Genomic DNA, 20,144 nt, shown 5'->3' with positions numbered 1-20,144 from the left:
GTTCATTTTCAGGCACATTCTGGTTCTTTCGCTTCCCCCCCCCCCCCCCCCCCAAGTTTCGCGCATGTCGTTGATTCTACCCAACTACCTCGCGTTGATGCCTTTGGTAAGGACACACGTTTATGGGTATATGGCTTGGTAGTCACGCTGTATTGGGCTATCTCAGCAATATCAGGGAGGGGGGGGGGGGGCGTACCGAGTGGAGAAACCCCTGTTGGAAATACACAACAAGAGAGTACGGCCTTTGCGAGTCCGACTCGCCATGGTCATTCAAATGTGACTTTTAATGCGCCCCTGCTTCACAACACAGATGCCTGTAACCATGAATTACCTTTCGGGACCAGGTTTCCATTTGTAACTGTGGGCTCGAAGCGGTGCTTGTCTTGGTTCCTCGGTCAGCTCGATCTGTCGTTCGAAAAGCCCGCGATTAATTCTTCGGAAGCTTAGTTCAATTTTGTTTAAGGAGGTATGAGTGGAAGAATATTATCGTCGTTGCAATCATATTCACTTCACAGTTTGAGAACGTGTTACGCAGGAACAAAAAAGAAAATCAGCAAATCTACACTGACAAGATGGCGGTCGAAACCGAGCGTAATCGCATGTGGTCGCATGCGTTCAGCAACATACATAATGGCTATCAATATTGGTAGTGCACGTCTACGTTATGGAAACAGATAGTTTAGTTGCTTGCAGTGTAGTTTTATGCTTCGTTTTCCAACGGGTTTAACTAGTATGCCTCAACTCACCATTTCGGACTTGCCTCCTGCTACGCAAGAAGTATTTCGCAGACGACACTTTTCCGCACGACAACTTTCCGACGTTGTCATCTTGTTTCATGTGTGAAATAATTAACCATCACAATAATTGAGTAGTACTCATTTTGAGAGATCTAAAAACAACATAAAACGAGGCTTTGCTCCCGAGTCTGCTTCGCTTGTTTGCACGGCGTGCAGCATGCTGCAGCGTGCCTTCGGGACATACAGCGCCACCGCTGCAGTCGGAAAAGCGGTACTGGCGGTACGTGATGGGAGCATGTCGGTATGTCTATGTCCATCTACCAATTAACACATCGTCACCGCTCGCTTTCCCGACCTAGCGTATGAAACATCGCTTTCAGGTCTGCCTTTTGCCTCCTGGTCATTTCTGAAGGGTTGGATGCCTTACCCTCAACTGTTACCGTCTCCCCTTCATCCCCAGAAAATACGCACTGTAGAGACACTGTGATTTTTACATCTTTATAATAAAAATGCAAATAATTTACAAAACATCTCAACAGGCAAAGAGTGGAAATATACACCTGCAACATTGTTTTTTGAGGCACTCGCTCGTCTCAAAATGGAAGGCTCTCGAAGGAAGACACCTACATTACAAGATGAAAAGATACACCGTGCTGTTAAACCCTGAGTGCCAAACACACGTCTAGATACAGCATCGTGTCGTTAGAAAACGGCTGACTGTGTAAGGTATCCATTATGTTTTCCCAAAAACAGCATAAGGCCTCTGACTTTGAGCCCGGCTCACACTGCTGCGTTTCAATGCGTGCGCGTTGCCGTGGTAACCAAGCAATGCGTCGCCCCATGCAACAGAACGCAACGAGATCCGATCACTGGCGGCGCTTCTGGTAGAAGGAAGTTTGCTACCCTTCTCTGTTCTCAAGAATGTTTGCTTTCCACTACTTTTGCTGCTATGCACGCACGCCTTGAAACGCAACAGCGTGAACTGGGCTTAAGGCACACACGCTTACGGATTATGTGAAACTCGTTGCATAGTCCCGTAATTTTTGCGACATAAAAAAAAAATTATGCTGCATACATTAAACATTGTACTACTCAGAAGGCATTGCACTGTTCGAAACGGGAAGAGCCGTGACTCTCCAGACCACAGATTTTTATTTAAAAAACATCGCTCACCCAAGAATGAAACAGGTTTTGTCGCACGAACTATCGCCGCAGGAGCTACACGAAATAAAAGAAAAATGCAGCAGCTGCAGCATCTGTGAATCTTCTACCCAATAAAAGCGTATAGATACCATTTTGTTTCTTTCCTCTTCACAAAGTCAAGTATGTTGCTGTACAAAATGATCGTTGTTCAAAAGGCATGGCAAAGGATATCTAAAAATTGCTTCGTGCAACCCACTTACGAAGAACAAGGTATAAATAATGTTTTTTTTGTTTTTTTTTGTCGTAGACAGCAATGGCAACCATCAACCAGGGACTTGTGCTAGAACTGGAGAGGGACAGGGACAATTTTCCTTTGTTTTCTATTTGCTTTATCCTCAGCGTATTTTCTTGCAGCTTGAATTATGTTGGAATTCGACAGACATCTACACGGCATCCTTCAACATGCAAACGCTGTTCTCCATCGAGTCAATTTTTGTTTTCTTTTTGCAAGAGCCAATCTACGTTCGTATGAAGAGAAACAACGCAAGCACTTTTTACACCTTACGCCACACAATAGCATTCCAAACAAAACAGAAAATGCTGAAGACAGAAGCTTTGTACTGCTGTGGGGAGATTATCAGGAGCATTTACGGTGGTGAAGAAACTACGAGGAATATTCCTACCAGAGAGAAGTCCCTGCTGCTGATAGATACCAAGCACAACGTGCCACGACGACCAACACGCACGATTTTCTGCGGAAGAGTGCCCGTCATAAGTGGGTTGCGCTGCCAACTTTCTCCTCTTCCCCCCCCCCTGGTGTCACGACGTGTCCGCCACCACCTTCAACTTGGCACAAAATATTCTCGTAAAAATTACATCTCGCGGAGAGAGTCCCGCTGCACAAGGAAGAGTCCAAATGTACATCACACCTCCACTCCGTACTCGGGGTCGACTGTGTACTCGAAGCGTTGAGGCGGGGCCTCCGCACTGCCGTGCAAGGGCCCTACTTGAGGGGGCTTGTTCGCGGTGGATATGCTGAGGACGTTGCGCGGCCGCGACAGGTGCGTCGGGTACGGCGGAGGAGGGCTACGAGGCACCTCCGCGGGGTTGGAGGGGGCGGAGACGTCGGAAGGTTCGGTCGATTCCGGAGGCAGTGCGGGTACAGACGACTGCGCGCGAGTGAAGAAGGCCATTTTCTCCCTGCAAGAGGTTGATGAGAGAGGGATGCAGACGACATTATCCTCAACTTCAACTTTGTTTCGGTCCAATAAATGAACTCAGAGCACTGGGAAAAAAAAAAAAAACTTCTGCCGTAGCTTGCCGTGCGTACTGTTACACCGACATTTCCAGATTCCTCCCGCGTGGATCAGTTTTGCACCAATTCGGGTTAAACCCAACTTCTCCCCGAATTCCAATCATTTATCCCCGATTATCTCGACTGTTCCGCCGAGAAGTCGCCAACTTCGCCGTATACCGGGCTTCTATGAAAGGATCAGTTGCCTTCTGTGGAATCTTTCCGTGTGCGTAATCGCTACCTATAGTTTGGCAGATTATTAACATATGGGATGGGATGTACATAGTTCATTTTTTCGCATTTTCCTTCGGGGCGTACACAATATAGGTCCATTCTGTATGCGTGTCTGATGTAAATAATCATCAAAATGCAACAATAAATCATGCGAAACATGTTGGACGCTACAACATGCGGTGCCTGTGACTATAATTCAGAAGGAATGCATGTTTGACCGTGATACGGAGGGTTAGCTGTGGGCCACTTGTTGAACAGAGAGTAAAAAAATAGCTTGATGAGATCCGAATGTATCAGCACTAGCACACGATCTCGCCCCAAATAACATACAGTGATACCCGCGTGATACCTAGGTCAGCACCATCCTACTGAAGTCGCACACTGCGCGTTATTCCGCGAGCGACGCTAACGATGGTCGCTACGAAAGAGGGTGGAAATGCCAATATTTTATATATATACATATATTATAATATATTATACTATATCAATATATTATATTTTGCTATGATTGCTTTTGATTGCCGTTGTAGATATGCCCAACGTCACGTTCAACTGCATCGAGGTGCGCGACGTAATATGCAGGCAGCATGCGCTCCGCGATAAAATTATTGAGAACGTCGACAGCATGAAGCGCGCCTACGCATGAGTCTTCAACTTTCGAGGGAGCAATGCTGTAAAGCCTCAAGTGTACCCACCTGAAGAAGGACATGTCTGGTTGCTTTTTCCTACTCTTGCGCAACCGGTAAATCTCTCGGGACGTCTTCTTCAACAGTTTTTCCATCCTCCTCTCCTCAGCCGTTTGCCTGGCAGCCTAGGAATGACACGACCGCTTCAACGTTAGCATCAAGGGACATCGTGACGCAGTTTCAAAGTTGAGAATTACGTGCGACGTACCTCTTTGTCAGCAGCAATCAAGATTTGCTGGAGCTGTTTGTTCTCTGCAAGCCAGGCTGGCATCTCCGTCTCCCCTGTTGCGGGAGAACACGTTTTGCTAAAGGCATCAACATGCTCCAGAGAAAACTAGACAACCCTATCGCGGAGGGAAAAATTACGGTATACCCCCGTTGACTCGAAACCGTAAAAAACACTGGAGAAATTTTGAGATGCGGGGAGTTTCGAGATTCGTGAAATTGCCGTATTTTCGTTTAGTGATCTTACATTGTAAAAAATTATACATTTCAGTGACCTTTACTTTTGCGACGGAACCGCAATTACACAAAATGTCCCTCTAAAAACAAGGAACAAACCACAAAAAGTCGAAATTCACTTCGCATCTAAAAAAAAAAAGTCTTTGTAGATGCTTGGTGTTTAACACTTTCGTTCCAGTGTCAATGCAGGGAGGGGAAATCTGGTAAATAAACATGCACTCTAAATTCGCGTAAATTCGGGTGGAAAAACTTCCAGTGTGCTAAATTCGGGGAGAAATCGGGCTCAGTTACTCAGACTAGCTGGACCGGTTTGGTACAAACGGCGATGCAATTGTATTTTTCTGCCAAACAAGTTAGCGCGCACTCCTACAGACGCCTCAGTGAGGGCAATATGCCGGGTAAATATCGGGTTCAACCCTGAAGAGGCAGCCTCCAATTCGGGAAAGAACCCGGGGGAAACCCTAAAAACTTTAGGCCCTACGTAAGACCACCTCCAAGGTGTGTGTCCACCAACCTCGTGCCTTGGTCTCCTCCAGGCGGCGCTTGATCTCCCGCAGCCTCCCCAGGTCCTCCTGCAGAATGTTGAGCCTCGTGTGGGATGCCTGCAGGTCGAGCGCCAGGTCGAGGGATGTCCTGGTGCCATGGGAACCCGTCCCTGTGTTGGACGCCCACGCTCCCTGCTGTCGATGCTGAGCGCACACGGGGGGCTGCAGGAACAGTAGAAGCGTATGTCAACGAGAAAATTCCTCATATATATATATATACAGTCAACCCTCGATATATGAACCCTCGATTTATGAATTCCCTCGCTTTATGAACACTAGCACGAGGAACCAAACTTTTTACATGCATTTTCCCCTCGTTTTATGAACCTCGATATTCGAATAATGAATGGAATTTCTGGGAACCAACTAGGAGTTGCCCAGCGTTTTTGCCCTCAATTTATGAACGGATCGTTCCGAGGCCAACAAAAACCTTCAAAGGGATTATTCGTGGTCTTATGAATGACGCCTGAACAGACAAAATGTTTTCCAGGTATTGCACCCTCAGTTCTTAACCCCTCGAAATCCGAACAACAAACGAGTTTTTGCAGAAGTGTTTCTGACCTCAATTCATGAATAAGGTATCCGCTGTCACCCGGAGATTAATAAACATAGGTTAAAAACCCCAGAGGAAATCCGAGACCAGTTGAGCGCGAATGTGCTGACATCTCCTCTTTCCAAGATTGACAAAGCGGAAGGCATCGTCCAAAGCAAAATTAAACTATTTAGTATTGTATATTAAACAGAGTGTGAAGGCGCTAACATCTGTGCCTGGTGAGATTGATACAGCAGAAGGCATGGTCGAAAGCAAAATTACACAATATATTGCATTATAAACACAATACCAACACGGAAATACTGTTCCATTTGCTCGATAGTACTCACTTAAAGGAATTTTCGATTTATGAATCCCTCGATTTATGAACGATTTTTCGGGGAACCGAGGGTGTTCATAAATCGAGGGTTGTCTGTATATATGTGTGTATAACATTACAAAAGAATGGTTAAAATGGAACTTGAGGAGACAATGCTGACCTTTTTCCACCGCAAACTTCTCCTTTCGACAGAGTTCCTCTGGAATGGTACTGTTTTCCTGTACAGTGGCACTGCACTGTCACTGTCACTTCGATTTAACTGCAAGAACAACCAGAAAAAGCACATTTTCAAAGGTCAACAGAAGGGATAAGGAACAAAAGGGACACAGGAACAAAAAGGAACAAAAAGGAGGGATAAGGAACAAAAACCGAGAGACGTGGGACAAACACGACAAAATGAAATTGAAGTGAAAGGTGATCACGCTTCAATGCGACCCTTAAATTAATTTGATCTACAGATCACTCAATGCAAGTTTGTGATCCTATCTTGTTCTCAAGCGTGGTGACGTTCGTAGGAATGACTCCCCCCCACTAATATGGCAGCTAGAAATCTCCAGTTTTCAAAGTGCTTTTTTTTTATCTGCTTTGTTTCGTTTTAGGCTAGAAAAGCGGAAATAAAGCTTTCGTTCTCCACTGAATAAGATTTACGTCCACCATGATTCGCATGTTGCATCGTATATTACCCTTTTTAGTTAGACCTTAACGTACCCTACAGATGTAGCGGTGGCAACTGACGGCTGCCGTTGGACCGAAAGTCTGAGAACGCTTTATCGAAGACGCGGTAGTGGTCTGCGGGGAAGGAGCAGCGGGATCCCCCAGCGGCCTTCGAGGCTTCCGTTCTTCTGGCACAAACACACATTCCGTGTTGGTCTCCTTGTCGCAGCACTCCTTGCTCTCCGTCGTCTGCTCTTGAGTCTCTCCACCTGGTTTCTGAGACCAGAGGGACAAAGGGTTAAATATGTGCAAGATGTGGTGCGTGATCAGTGGTGCCAGCGGCATCACCAAGTGCGAGGGCGCTTTTGTGTCGTCCCCTCACCCTCAAAAACGGATCCCTTTCCATACGAGGCGATACACGATAAACAACAATATTATAGCACACGTAGAAATTCTTTAAGAAAAAAAAAGGAAATCACGTACTCGAAGAGTGGTCCTCACATTGTTTTCCCGACGTCATTGCACATACAGTGAACCCTCGTTAATATGACCCCCGATAATCTGACATACGCGCTTTACGACCATACTAATGGGGAACAATTTAGTGAAACCTCTGCAAATGCCCCCCGTTAATATGACAATTCCGCATTATGACCAAAATTTTCGGGAACGACCAATTGTCATAATAACGAGGGTTCACTGTAATCACAAACCATCTGACCGCAAGCTAAATACACGGAATTATTAACAGAGCCCGAAGTTTTAGGGTTTTACCCGATTCTTCCCCGAATTTGCACCCCGAATTGAAGGTTCACCCATTAGGGTGAAACCCCAATTTTTACCCGGAAAATTCCCCTCACTGGGATGTCCGTAGGAATGCATTAACTTACTTGTTTGGCAACAAATGCTGTTACATCACCGTTTGTACCAAACCATTACAGCTAGTTTGAGTAACTGAACCAGATTTCTCCCTGAATTTAGCATACCGGGAGCTTTCTCACCCGAATTCGCATGGATTTAGTGCACATGTCTATTTACCCGATTTTTACCCCCCGAATTTAGAAAAAAAAAAAACATTTCCCGAAAACTTCAGGCTCTAATTACTAATCATCTCATCTAATCACACTGATAGTTAGTCTTGCCATTCAGCATGGCTCTTAAAGTTGACAAAAAAAAAAGAAAGAAAAGAAAACAAGAAGGTTGTAGCAAAATGTCCCCGCACCAACATGAGCCGGCGCTCCACTTCACATTCAACGCAGACGACACCTTCGCCTTCAGACGACGTCTGCTCGTGAAGGAGGATACAGTGGTTTTCGTCGTCCTCATCACTCTCATCTTCCTCCTCTTCATCGGCACACCCCAGGTCTGGTACTGTGGTGTAAATTAATTTGGTGGAACTGCTGTATGTAGTCGCGTAATAGCCATTTTTCGCAGCTTGACACACAACAGTAATGCTATCTATTTAGAGTGCGTAACAGTCATGCGTCAGTTGATCTTTTATTTGTCGTGTCAGTTGTTCGCGAGCATGATACGCCGTCAGGGACTAATTCAGCTTTTTAAAAATGTCGAAGTTAATGCTGTTGAAATTTGGAACATTACTGGGCGGCAGTGTGGTGCACACTTGAGCCCCGTATTTTTAGCGGCATTCACATTGCTTAACAGAACACTGTTTGAAGTATGATTTCTGGCAACATTTGCTTTGTCATTAAAAACTGATTGGTAACATTTCTAGCTCGGAAGAGAAGCTGCTATGGAAGTGATGCAGAAATCACGAACTATGTTAAAAAGCTATGAAGCTAAACACCACATTCCCCAACACAGGCCAACATAAACTTGTATAACATCTTATGAACGTGCCAAGGTTACTTTTGAAGGTCACTTTACTGCTCACCCTTATCTCATCATTACACAGCTAATCACCATGACGAAAACCCGAGACTGGGAAAAAGACGACACAACACAACACTTTTTCCCAGTCTCGGGTTTTCGTCATGGGTCTTAGCCACCAGCTCGCTTGCTTTTTACCATTTTATCTGTAACAGCTAATCAGATCGGCACTAATCACGACGCACCATTTTAGGTGGGGCCAGACTTACCCTGGTTCCTGGTAAGTGTTGACGTCTGCGAAGAAATGATGGTCGATTCGTCGCTACTTTCTTCCTTGGCACTCTGAGTACTGGCGAGGGACTTTGCTGAAGTCGATGTGTACTGCGTATGCTGAATGAGTGGATGCTGAGTATGGTGAGGGCAGCGACGCTGAAGAGCACCGACACCTCCCTCAGCGGTGGGCTGCAGGAAGCGGAAGCTCAACAGGTTGTACCACTTCACCGTGGTTGCAGACGTCGGGAAATCGGCGAGGCTCACTTGGGCGCAACCCTGAAAGGTGACAATGCGCACGTGTGGGTAATGTGTGAAGCTTACTTGTACCGTATTTACTCGTGCAGACGACACAAATTTTTTACCTAAAAAAGGCAAAAACATAGTGCTATTGAGGCAGTACGTTCAATATGGGTGAGAAAATTGGAACCCACCGCTTAAAGCACACCTAATTCCCCCTTTATTCCGAGGTCCCCCTTTATTCCGTCTTCCGTTCTACCAAGTGTGGATGGAATATTCCTCAACGTTTGCCGCATTCGTAGGTCATCGCTCCGGCACCAGGTGCCCATTCTCGTTGACTCGCGCGAGAGCACCTGGCGGGGTGCTCTCAAACAAAATCGGGGCGCAAAAAGGTACCAGCATTTCGGCACCCAAGTTGGGGATGCGTTCAATACGAGAGTGCGTCCAGTATGCGAGCAAATATGGTATGCCATAGATAGAGCCTGAAGTTTTAGAGTTGAGCCTGATCCTTTCCCGAATTTGCACCCCAAATTGAAGGTTACCTCTTTAGTGTGAAACCAGATTTTTACCCGGCAAATTGCCCTCACTGAGGCATCTGTAGGAATGCACACTAACTTGTTTGGCAGCAAATGCAGTTACGTCACCATTTGTACCAAGCCCGTACAGTTAGTTTGAGTAACTGAGCCCCATTTCTGAGCCTGAATTTAGGGTACTTGAAAATTTTTCACCCTAATTTGCATGGATTTAGAGCGCACGCTCATTTACCCAATTTTTACCCGGATTTGCAGTTACATCACCATTTGTACCAAGCCCGTACAGTTAGTTTGAGTAACTGAGCCCCATTTCTGAGCCTGAATTTAGGGTACTTGAAAATTTTTCACCCTAATTTGCATGGATTTAGAGAGCACGCTCATTTACCCAATTTTTACCCGGATTTGCAGTTACATCACCATTTGTACCAAGCCCGTACAGTTAGTTTGAGTAACTGAGCCCCATTTCTGAGCCTGAATTTAGGGTACTTGAAAATTTTTCACCCTAATTTGCATGGATTTAGAGCGCACGCTCATTTACCCAATTTTTACCCAGATTTGCAGTTACATCACCATTTGTACCAAGCCCGTACAGTTAGTTTGAGTAACTGAGCCCCATTTCTGAGCCTGAATTTAGGGTACTTGAAAATTTTTCACCCTAATTCGCATGGATTTAGAGCGCACGCTCATTTACCCAATTTTTACCCGGATTTGCAGTTACATCAACATTTGTACCGAGCCCGTACAGTTAGTTTGAGTAACTAAGCCCCATTTCTGAACCTGAATTTAGGGTAAATTTTTCACCCTAATTCGCATGGATTTAGAGCGCACGCTCATTTACCCAAGTTTTACCCGGATTTGCAGTTACATCAACATTTGTACCAAGCCCGTACAGTTAGTTTGAGTAACTAAGCCCCATTTCTGAGCCTGAATTTAGAGTAAATTTTTCACCCTAATTCGCATGGATTTAGAGCACAGGCTCATTAACCCCATTTTTACCTGAATTTAAAAACAAAAAATCTCCCAAAAACTTCAGGGTCTAGCCATAAGCAAATGGAACAAGAACTCGCAGCTAACCAAGCACTCCTCTCCGCCTCCAGGCCACCGGCACCAGACGTGGACTTGTACTGTTTGGGTGCAGAGCCTGTTGAGTGCCACGGGAAACCGGAACGTCTCTCCGATCGCCGGACGTTCCAGCGACTCAAACCAGGACGTCCCGTGGGACGTGGCAGCGTCTTCCGCTCCCGGGAAGAGCGTCGTCCTGATGCACCTGGATCGGAAGATGGGAATGGAGTCCTAACGGTGTAACGGACTGCACGAGTCAAAGTTTCCGACTACTCACACTTGCAGTCCCTGCGGAATGCAGAGTGCAGCCAGATTCCGCGCTCTCTCAATGCCGACGTGCAGCAGGGCGTCTTCTGCGGCATACCGCAGCTTCACTTGTACTTGAGCTGTTTCCGGGTCTCCCAGGCATTCTTCCACTGACCTGAAGGTATATCTCGGTTAATGTCGAAATGAGATGATTTTCACTAGCCTAAGGCACAAATGACGTTGAGACACGGGACCACGATAGCAGCTGAAGACAGATCTCCCGAAACTTGCAGCAGTACCAGATCACAAATATCGCGAGTATCAGATCGGGCTTCGCCTTTTGTATGTGAACCACATTTCTGCATCCACAAATAAAATGAAATGAATGAAAAAATGAAATACAGTTATTTACGCTTTCAAGTAAGCTACTGGACTGTATTTGAGAGTCTTTTGCTAATTCTTTTGTGTTTCCAGTTTCGGTTTTAAAATCAGGCTTTATGTCAGGTGCTGTAAAATGGCGAACTCGGGTGATATCTAGAGCCTGAAGTTTTAGGGTTCTACCCAATTCTTCCCCGAATTGAAGGTTCACCCTTTAGAGTGAAACCCGATTTTTACCCGGCAAATTCCCCTCACTGGGATGCCTGTAGGAATGCACTAACATACTTGTTTGGCAGCAAATGCAGTTACATCACTGTTTGTACCAAGCCAGTACAGTTAGTTTGAGTAAGTGAGCCCGATTTCTCCCTGAATTTAACATACCGGGAGTTTTTTCACCCGAATTCGCGTGAATTTAGTGCACACGTTTATTTACCCGATTTTTACCCCCAAAGTTTAGAAAAAAATATTTCTCGAAAACTTCAGGCTCTAGTGATATATGATGGTTATTCTTTGCCAACACTGTGTGTTTTGCCTAAGTATCAATAGACCCTGATGTTTTAGGGTTAAACCCTATTTTTCCTCGAATTTGCACCCCGAATTGAGGTTCACCTATCTAGGGTTAAACCCGATTTCTACCTGCAAAAGTACACCTAGTCTAGGCACCTCAAGGCATCGACATACTAGTTTCTCACAAAATATGCGACTGCCCCTTACTTCTGGCACTCTGGATAAACGGTACAGTTAACGTTTATTCTACAATAACGCCCGATTTCTCCCCGAACTCAGTCTGATGGTAATTCTTCTGCCCGAATTTGCATGAATTTTTCGACATCAATTTACTGACCCGATTTCTACCCCCCAAATTTGCAAAAATATAAAACCCGAAAACTTCAGGGTCTAAGTATCAACAAAGAGATATGGACAAAATCGCTACAAAGACGATGCTCCAAAGAGACCTACCTCTTGACTGCTGCCTCATAAACTCCGCTGTCGCCGGCGACAGATTCGTCGCTTACGGCAGCGGACACACTGCGGTGAGCTGGGCTCGAAGGGTGGAGGAGGTCGTCCTGCTCGCAGATGGGGCTAAGCGGGGGGTCGCTGCTCCCAGAGTTGCCTCGGCACAGGAACCTGATGGGAAGTGCAAAAAAATGTCAAAACTAACTACGTGACAGCAATTAATGTGTCAAGTTAACAGCACTTAACAGCACCAGGATTGCAATGGTGGCGAAAGGAAGATTTTGATGAGACGGGAATGCTTTTGGAAACTCGGAAGTTTGACAGAGTGCAAACTTGAGTGTATGACTGCGACTGCTTTCCCAAAAATATCACATGCCTCGCTACTCTACTGATTGATACTTACTGAGCTATGTTTCAAAGCTATGTAAGTAGAAGTGCGGAGGTACAGCAATAAGAACATTTAACGCGCGTTTCTTAGTCGCCACAAAAACATGCAAGGCGGGAAAGGGTTTCTTTCAAATCACCTGTGAGCGGAGATGTCGTAACCCGGCGGAGGCCCTCCGGGATCGTGCGGGGAGATCGGCGGTGACAACGACGACAGCGAAGACCAGGGGGACAGAGGCGGACTGTTGCTCTTGCCCTGGGTGGCAGCAGCTGTGTGACTGGCCACCACCCTGAGGTGCAGGTCTTGCAGGCTTCCGGCTGAGGTCTGGGCACCAGTGTTTCCCGGGAGACCGTAGATGTCCGTGAAGCTGAGGCTGCTCAGCGAGCCTCGTGAGCTGCCGGTGCTCAGGGAACCCAGCGAGGAGCTTGAAGACATGGACAGGGTGCTCGCTGACAGGCTGTAGTGGGGGAAACCGTAAGTGATTATTAAAAAATAAAGGTAGTAGCATCTCTTTCACTTCGGGATTGCCAGAATCGTGCCTGTGCATCCGGTGTGACCTATGGCCTCGTGTTTTAGGATTGGACCGGGTAAAAGCTGTTTTTACATCCTCAATTACCGTCATTGCCACCTAGGGTAAAACTCAACAACTAATTTGTCAAAGGGCAAATTCAGCCACCAATTCCACCAACACAGGCACTAGAGAACGCTAAGCACTGCACGTTCAGCGCAGTCACTTTGAACGTAGTGTTCACCCAAGATACGGAAAGCACTTCGTAATTTTTCATTATCCACCCATTATTACTAGATTTTACCTTTTTACAGCATCTGAAATGAAACCAGATTTTCGAAAGAAATATAAAACCCAAAACGATAAGGATCTATGTATGGCCACACCGGGGACTTGTTGGAATCTGGCCTCGTTACAGAAAATTGGCATTTGTGTTGGCAATAAGTCTAAAGAAACGCACACTCTGTATATAATCAAGAAAAACATTATCGTGTCCTCGATTACTGACCTCTTCAGTCGTGTCTCGAGGTATGCCGTCAACTTCATAGCATCTCGGAGCTGCTGCAGAAGCTGGTTTTTCCTTTCATGCAACTTGAGTCTGACAACAGCAAAAACTCAAGCAAGTCAGTGAACTGCATCATCACTAGTACTGCAAGATAAAAAGAAAATATATATATATGGAAGCGGAATGTATGCAGACCTGTCGGCAATGGCGCGGTTGGACACCTGGACCGCATCGCCGAGGTCTCGCTCGAGTCGAGCAATCTCGGCTTGTAACTGCTGGCCCTCGGCTTCCGATCTCGGTGGCCGACCACTTGCCGTTGCTCGTAGTTCCCGAAGTAGTTGTTCTTTCTCTTGAATGAGCAGCAACCTAGGACGGAACAATAACAACTATCAGCAACTTTAGAAAAGACGCGGATCTTCGAACACAGAGAAGAAAAAGCAAGGGTGAAAGAAGGGCTAACCTATCCTTGTCGGACTCCACCTGCCCCGGAGCCATAAGGTCTTCCAGGTCCGCGATTTCCTGTTGGATCCTCTGGACTTCCTTTCGAGATTCGTCGTAGCTTAGCCGCATCCGTGCCATCTCCGCCAAGCGAGCTCCAATCGGAGCAAGCTTTTAAAGACAAATACAAAGAGAGCCGTGTGATGTGTCACATAATGCCTACACAAAAGGGTTGCGACACTTCAATCCAAGTCACCCTGGATAAGCATAAGAGACTGTTCTTGCCATCAATGTGAGACTGCATTGCAAATTTTACAGCGATGGGGGCAGCAGATGTCGGCAGAAAGTCGGCACGATGAATACAGGACTCATCCAGCTGTGACATCATCGAAGCCTCACAACCCTCCAGAGAACATATTCTCATACACTGTCAGGTGTATCCATCCTTACCTCGCCGGACAGGTCTGTTTGCGACGCCGTACTCAGCTTTTCCTGAGCGAGGTTTGAGGATTCTGGCTGTAACCTCGTGAGGTCGTCTTTTAGCCGCGAGAGTTTCTAACAGTGAGGAAAACGCCACAAACCATCAGCAACAGTTTACAAATTTCCTGCAGGCACACAGAGACGTTGTCTTACATGCATCAGTTGGGCCCGTTCCTTTTCTCCTTTGCTAAGTGACTTGTGTATATTACAGAGTTCTTCTACGATGGCCTTCGCTTCTTCCAAACTATAGCTCCCTTGCTGACCCGAAAACTCTTGGTCCACCCTGCGCGCAAGAAAAAACGAGTGGTCAGTTATCGGACTCCGTCCGTCGCCGCGGAAACCACGTGCCTCCTTAGGGCGTCGAGGCCCTGCTCGCGCTGCTGCATTTCCGTCCGGACCTGGTCGAGTTCCTGCTTCAGCATGGCAACCCTGTGCCTCGCTCGGCAGACGTCCGAGCGCAGGAGCTGCGGGTCGAACTTTGTGGAGCTGGTGGAGGACGTAGAACAGAGGGACGTAGCCGAGCCGGTAGTAGCCGGAGTCGCTGGCATGCTGTTCTCGTGCAAGAGAACACCAGCCAGCGCCGAGCTTAGGTGTCGGACTTCCTCCTGTGCTAGCGTGAGGCGTTGGTTCTTTATGTCCACAATTTCTTTCTTGGCCTGTTGTTTCAAAAAGGGGGTGATATGTCATTGAATAAGGGAGACAGCGGTTGACGAATGCATAGACCCTGAAGTTTTCGGGGTTTTTTTTTTCAAATTCGGGGGGTAAAATTCAGGTCAATCACTTGATGTCGAAAATTCATGCAAATTCGTGCGGAAAAATTACCATCAGACTGAATTTGGGGATAAATCGGGCTCTATTGTCGAACAAACGTTTGTTGTACAGCCTATCCAGAGTATCAGACGTTGAGATCAACCGTGTATTTTGTGAAAAATTAGTATGTCATTGCCGTGAGGTGCCTAGCTTAGGTGCAGCTTTGCGGGTAGAAATCGGGTTTAACCCTAAACCCGTGAACCTCGATTCGGGGTGCAAATTCGGGAAAAAATCGGGTTTAACCCTAAAACTTCAGGGTCTAGGAGTGGAGCGGGATGGGGCACGAACACCGAAAGGTCAACAGAATGTCAAGGACGCAGCATCAAAGCGAGCACTCACAGCAAGGTCGTCCTGAGCGGTGAGCAAGTATTCTTTGAGCATGGCTTCTTGTAGATGGCGCCACTGTTGTCGGGGGTCTTCGATCTGGTTCGTTTCTTTTAAAGAAAGGCATCAAATCGAACACGAGGATAAGCATAGTTTTAAAACAGAAAGGAGAAAAATAGAAAAAGTATCACACAGGGGTGATTTCTTAATATGTTTGCTCAAACACAGCACAGCAACACTAATAGCTGACACAACATCTTTTGCTTGGCTTTACCTCCGTCCTGACTTTTCTTAATTCTAGTTTTAGTGTTAGAATGGTTTGTATGTTACAATGACAGCACTAGGTCTGTGGAGGCTTACAAATATGTCACACAATTTTAGTACTGCACATTTTTGTTTGCTTTACTTTTCAGTTTTCTTCAACTTTTTATTCCAAATTGTAATGGCACTGTAAGTGTACGTTGAAAGTACAAAATATTTATCTCAAATATTTTCGGTATGTTAGGTTTATATCCTAAAGTAATCCTAGCATACAGTCAATTTTAACAAACTGGCTTCTATTATAAAATTATTACGAAATTCACAACGACTGCCGTCACTTACGCCAACACAACTGATGACATTGTTGCCCTGAGCTGACCAACAACACTGATCAGAAATTGAGGAAAGAAGATACGCTGTGGTTGTTGACTTACTGTTCATGTGATCAATGTAGTAGACCCCAACCTGCTGGTCAAAATACTCCTCCCAGCCAAAGGGCAATTCATTGCCAATACAGTCCGCAAACGATTGGGGTTTCGTGTACCTGCGCGCATTAAAGGTATCCTTCAGCATGCAGTAATAATATTGGGTCGCAACCAATATTTGTAGCAACCATTTACACCTGTGGTTCCTCACACAAACAGAAAAACAATCAACCATTTCTTTAAGCGGATGATCGTAGGCAATGACAAATTGGTAGTTTAGAGAAATATGGCGCAGAAAAGGTCCTGAAGAAGGTGATGCTACATATCTGGTGGGACTGAAAGAATATCACGTATTACAATTTCCTGTCGTACAACTAGACATCGAATTCTGACATGCTGCTTCCAATTGGGATCAAGGAGGCAGTAATTGATACAAAGCATCCAGAATAGGTCTGTCAGAAGGGTGCCATCTTCCATGTGGACAACGTCAGACGACGTGTTTGCTTGCAATACCGACAGGAATTTGTGCAGTATAACTGAGATGTCCTACCTCACCATAACTCGGAAGACCTCGTATTACAACCTACTCCACTCCTTTCGAAACCATCTGGAACAGTTCACTGTCCAGAAAGATGCCAAGTTCTGAGAGCAGGGAATCATGCAGCTGCCACAAAGTTGGCAACAAGCAGTGGAATAAAATGGCACACGCGTGGCTGAACAAAAACCTATGTAGAAGTACGTCTCAATTTATCCGACCAATGCTACAAACATTTGTCGCAACCCAACAACAATAAAAGATGTGTTCCGCAACGAGTGCAAACAGTGCCTGATATCTGCATCCCATTGTACCTCCTACAGTACGGAACTTGTGTTTGTAAAAAAGAAGAAGAAAAAAAAAGAAGACAAAGGGAAAGGAAACCCGCATTCCTCCCTGCAGATAACGCAGGAAAAGTGCTTGCTTTGTGTTCATGCACCATTATAGCACTAATAAAGCATGCACTGCTGACTCTCAGGGTCAACAGATGGAACTCTTATCTCAACACATCATCGGCAATTTTCGTAACAGTTACGAACACACGTGCAGGGTCCTCAAGTTTATGATTTGGCACATCTGTGATGACTGTTGCACATCTGTTGATGTTGAAAAAAACACTTTTTTGATAAGCCACAGGATTTCCTATTCTAATTATTCAAGGCAATTTAAAGATGCAGCACAAATGACAAAGGCATCACCTGTGCTCCTCCTCCCCTATGCTCTCTGCACCTATTGTTCACTCGTTTATTACACATTTTATTTAAACTAATTACTTTCTTTTTAGTTTTTGGCATGATAACATTAAACTTTCTCACCGAATGCACATTTGTGTATCCGTTGATACAAAACAAAAAGACGGGAGTGCAGGCGCTGCACTGTATTTCCATTCATTTTCACAATAACACCCAATCTCCAAAGCTCCTATTAATACAACCTCACAAACGACCAGAGATAGAATGATGGGCTTCCGCTATCGGGTTACCAGGTGTAATTTCCCTGACTTGATAAGGTGTACGTTCATATTTTTATCTCTACACGGATGTAGAAAGGAATGTAGAGCCATTTCCCCTTTCCTTTGGGCAGATGGCAGAAACAAAGCAGACGACATCGCGTGTGCGCCGCATTTTTTGCAGATGATAAGACCGCGCAGCAAAGGATGAATACGATGGGAATATTTATTTTGCAGATGTTTCGGCTCACGTCGCTGCGTATGAGTCTTGTCATTGCACAAGCCGCGATAGGACGATCTTACTGCGATTGTTTTATTATCTCAAATAGTTCTGGAATGTGCACGGCGTTACGTCATCGTGACATTATCAGACGTGGAAAGCCGCATTTGCAAGCCACCCCTTTTCGTTTTCGTCTTCTTTTTTTTTTTTTAAGTTCCGAATTTGGCACGCTAGTTACATTAGCAAGTATGCAATTCATTTGCGAAGGGTTTCCTGTATATCTTGGCAAATTTCCCGTTATCGATACCACTCTTGAACAGGCCCCAGCTGGTGCTCACACTCGAAACAAGCAAACCACAACCCCCTCTGTCCCGCAATCGGACACTACCCAGCCGTCAAAGCACGTGCTCCAGTATCGTACACTCTCCAATCTCATCGTATCTCGCGACAGAAAAACATCCTGCGATGTCACATGCATCTGCAAGCGAAGCTTGATCTACACCAGCGACGTTGCGCTAATCCAACCCCTCAAGGCTTTTCCCAGCGATTGCTCAATCGCACATTCCAAGCGTCGAGTCCAGCTACCTAGGCGACGACTGTTGCTTTTCCCGGAATGCGCCAATGGACAATCACCCCTGACAGCATCGCAGCTGATAACGGCAGTGCTAAACTGGCGTCTCAACGACTTGAATGAATCCACACCCAGTGTATACTAATCAGGATTGGAGACGCAGAACTATGTAGTGAGCATTCCGCTCTGCTAATCGTGTCAAAGCGCATACCAGGTCAAAGCAATGAAAGAGCTCAACATTTCCTCCGCTACGCGTCTGCTAAATGTCGTCTGCTATGAATCAAACTTTACATCAAATGCGGCGGTATGAGTGTAATTTGCGCTTCCACACCATCTCTATCTCTGATCAGACCGATGGCATCGAGGAAGCAACAAAAAATAAAGAGCATCCCTTCCCCTCACTCTCTTCGCCGCATATTTGTATTAGTCCTAGAACGCGTGCGAAATCGCCGGCGTATCGTAGCTTTATTAGCCAAATGCAAATTCATTTCAAGGCATCGCTTCCTCCAGAACAAGCTCGGTGACAACGCGTTCACACACAGTCAGGCACAAACTGCACTGCAAAAAGATGCCGCACTACGTGTGGTTTGCGAGAGGCTCTGGACCTCCCCACCGCCAAACTGACGGCAGGACTACACGTGTACGCAGCCAAGTATTGTAACCTAGGGTACCAAATGGACGAGACACTCGTGGTTGCTTTGTTGAAACGCGGTGAACTCGGGAAGAGCGGGTAACATTTAGCTGGAGGGGAGGTTTCTGCACATTCCAATGGCTCTCACTCACTCACCTGTCTCTGGGATCAATCCATGTCGTTTGTTTGTTAATATGGTCGATAAAATAAACCTTGCCATCGTAGTCGGTGCCGATATCCCATCCAGAGGGTAACGGGATCTCACCATTGCGCCTCTTCGGCATAATTTCGCGAAAACAAAGTAAAAAACACAGTGAAATTCCTTTCTCCAGACCGAGCTACAATTTACCCCTGGACGCCATCTTGGAGAGCTCATTATCATAGGAATGACGTTCGTGACGTTTAGTCAGCACAACCAATCGGGAGAGACGCGCAAGAGAGACGTAGCGCCGCTGACCAATGATCGGGGCGTCCAGGCACGCGAAACTGTTTGGTGTACGTCACGCGGTTCAGGCCAATAAAACAAAATCGCAAGGATCTCTGGAATGTGGCTTGTTTTGTTTTTGGCTCGCCCGAAGAAAACCCCCGGGACGGAAATTTGCGCCAGTTAGGATGTGTGGTTGCTTCGTTCATCGGCCGTTTTCGAGCGCATTCTCTGTTCGGACTTTCTTTCTTTTGTATCCTATCTGTCCTGCTGTCCTGCTTCTGTTGTGTGAGAATCGCGTTGTCCGGTAGCTGCGTCCGGCTCAGTAATGCATGTCCGCGAGCACGACAAACTCTCTTCTTTCTTTTTGTCGTGGTCTAAAAATCCTGGGCATCCTGTTTGCCTTTGTGTGATCATTCATAGACAGGAAACAGTGCTAGAAAGTTGGAATATGTGTGTCCGCATTTCCTCCAAACCATATCTCGGATGCCGTATATGCCATGTTTGCTCTGGGCATATGAGCGAGAAAAGACGTTTA

General features: G+C 46.0%; 2 protein-coding genes across 3 annotated transcripts in view; both read right to left on the bottom strand.

The window, feature by feature from the left end:
* The window catches only part of LOC135394933 (endothelin-converting enzyme 1-like), a 123,665-nt gene extending 122,691 nt beyond the window's left edge, over positions 1 to 974 (bottom strand). For both annotated transcript variants that reach the window (XM_064626018.1, XM_064626016.1), the window contains exons 1-2: positions 747 to 974; positions 332 to 405 (exon numbers count right to left, since the gene is read on the bottom strand). In XM_064626018.1, the coding sequence (XP_064482088.1) occupies positions 332 to 405; positions 747 to 837 (165 nt within the window). In that variant the 5' untranslated portion in view covers positions 838 to 974. The remainder of the gene's footprint in view (positions 1 to 331; positions 406 to 746) is intronic.
* Positions 975 to 1,221: 247 nt separating this feature from the next.
* Positions 1,222 to 19,565, bottom strand: LOC135394932 (protein kibra-like). Its single transcript, XM_064626015.1, has 21 exons — positions 19,339 to 19,565; positions 16,286 to 16,395; positions 15,606 to 15,700; positions 14,805 to 15,112; positions 14,610 to 14,739; positions 14,427 to 14,531; positions 13,999 to 14,147; positions 13,734 to 13,904; positions 13,542 to 13,631; positions 12,665 to 12,982; positions 12,144 to 12,311; positions 10,837 to 10,980; positions 10,572 to 10,764; positions 8,724 to 9,003; positions 7,850 to 7,998; positions 6,682 to 6,903; positions 6,134 to 6,232; positions 5,071 to 5,263; positions 4,303 to 4,376; positions 4,104 to 4,219; positions 1,222 to 3,080 (listed from the first exon to the last, which is right to left on the bottom strand). Exons 1-21 carry the CDS (start codon positions 19,464 to 19,466, stop codon positions 2,804 to 2,806), a joined length of 3,519 nt encoding a protein of 1,172 aa, XP_064482085.1. The 5' UTR covers positions 19,467 to 19,565; the 3' UTR covers positions 1,222 to 2,803.
* Between the last annotated feature and the right edge of the window lie 579 nt (positions 19,566 to 20,144).

The sequence above is a fragment of the Ornithodoros turicata genome, chromosome 5 (genome assembly GCF_037126465.1).
Source record: "Ornithodoros turicata isolate Travis chromosome 5, ASM3712646v1, whole genome shotgun sequence".
Taxonomy (NCBI): domain Eukaryota; kingdom Metazoa; phylum Arthropoda; class Arachnida; order Ixodida; family Argasidae; genus Ornithodoros; species Ornithodoros turicata.
The sequence above is the reverse complement of the archived record's forward strand: the minus strand, read 5'-3'. Positions and strand labels throughout refer to the sequence as shown.

Excerpts from the sequence above, each read along its gene's own strand:
- LOC135394932 (XM_064626015.1), bottom strand. The coding sequence starts at position 19,466 with ATGCCGAAGAGGCGCAATGGTGAGATCCCGTTACCCTCTGGATGGGAT. Across the intron at positions 12,983-13,541 it reads CTCGAGACACGACTGAAGAG|CCTGTCAGCGAGCACCCTGT; the intron begins GTCAGTAATCGA and ends CCCCCACTACAG. Across the intron at positions 5,264-6,133 it reads GAAGTTTGCGGTGGAAAAAG|CCCCCCGTGTGCGCTCAGCA; the intron begins GTCAGCATTGTC and ends CTGTTCCTGCAG.